Source organism: Apis dorsata, unplaced genomic scaffold (genome assembly GCF_000469605.1).
Source record: "Apis dorsata unplaced genomic scaffold, Apis dorsata 1.3 scaffold_390, whole genome shotgun sequence".
Classification (NCBI taxonomy): domain Eukaryota; kingdom Metazoa; phylum Arthropoda; class Insecta; order Hymenoptera; family Apidae; genus Apis; species Apis dorsata.
Genome location: NW_006263651.1, coordinates 622,031 through 623,210, shown reverse-complemented (window position 1 = coordinate 623,210; position 1,180 = coordinate 622,031). Strand labels below are relative to the sequence as shown.

At 52.1% G+C, this 1,180-nt stretch overlaps 2 protein-coding genes across 3 annotated transcripts in view; one reads left to right on the top strand and one right to left on the bottom strand.

The window, feature by feature from the left end:
* The window catches only part of LOC102676011 (pseudouridine-metabolizing bifunctional protein C1861.05), a 32,275-nt gene that overhangs the window by 16,159 nt on the left and 14,936 nt on the right, over positions 1–1,180 (bottom strand). The gene's annotated exons all lie outside the window — the stretch shown is intronic.
* LOC102675779 overlaps positions 7–1,180 on the top strand; it is an 11,996-nt gene continuing 10,822 nt past the window's right edge. For both annotated transcript variants that reach the window (XM_006619127.2, XM_006619126.2), the window contains exon 1: positions 7–1,051. In XM_006619127.2, the coding sequence (XP_006619190.1) occupies positions 332–1,051 (720 nt within the window). In that variant the 5' untranslated portion in view covers positions 7–331. The remainder of the gene's footprint in view (positions 1,052–1,180) is intronic.

Genomic DNA, 1,180 nt, shown 5'->3' with positions numbered 1-1,180 from the left:
AGGAGAAGGAAACGCGGAGGAGGAAGAAGAGAGAAAACAGAGATATATAGAACCTCTCCGGATTGGCCGAGAAGTTACAATAGACCGCTACCACTGTCGGGGAGTTCGCGTGACACGCGCCGTTTCTCACTCTGCACATTTGCTCGTCCACCTCGACGCGGAGGAAGCTCTCCCGATCTCGATAAACACACACGCGCACACACAAACACACACACACATATACACACGCGCGCGCACACATACACACACACACGCTTCCCGCTTCCATTCTCCACCAGGACGGTATAATCCTTAACGACGAGGACACGCGTACCAGGGAGGCACCGATAGTATGACGGTGATGCTGCTGCAACGTTCAGTCACCCCGCAGTCGACGCACAGCCAAAAGACAGCGAACAAGGACTGCAACGCGAAGCCACCCTTCTTATTCCTGCTCGACGACTGTCAAGAGCACAGCCACTCCATTGACACTACCATCACCACCACGACAACCAACAACAACAATAACAACAATAACAACAACAACAACATTAACATTAACAATAACAATAACAATAACAATAAGAACGACGACATACTTAAAGGAGGTAGCAGAAGAGACAGTAATCGTTCGTGCGCCGCCGACGAGGCGGCGGCGTCGGTGACGTCCCAAAGACGCGCCGAGGGTGGCCAGGACGTCGCGATGCGATATTACCGGCTCTGGATCTACACCTGTAACTTGGTGCTGCTCGGTAGCGCGCTAGGCTTCGCAGCCGCGGTCTCACGAACGCTTTTATTCACCGGTGATCCACGCCGGTACGTGGTGCCCGGGGTGCCCCGTGCATACGACCCGACAGCCCTCTACGCTTACCTGGCGTTGGCCACGCAGTTGGGCCTGGTGCAATTGTTGGGTTGCATAGCGGCGAGGAGATTGAGCGCAAGACTTCTCAACGCCTATTGGGTCCTGCTTCTGGCGCTTCTTTTCGGCGACGCCGTGATCGGGGTCGCTTGGGTCTTCCGGTTTGAGAGGATGCGCGCCGAGCTCAGGCCTACTCTCAGGCAACGATTGCAGGTCAGTATTATTTATATATATATATATATATATATATATATATTTAACTCTCTCGTTCCTTTTTGTATCTTTTTCTTTTTTTCTGGGAACGTTTATGAATCTGAACGTCAGAATGCCAGATTGTCTTTC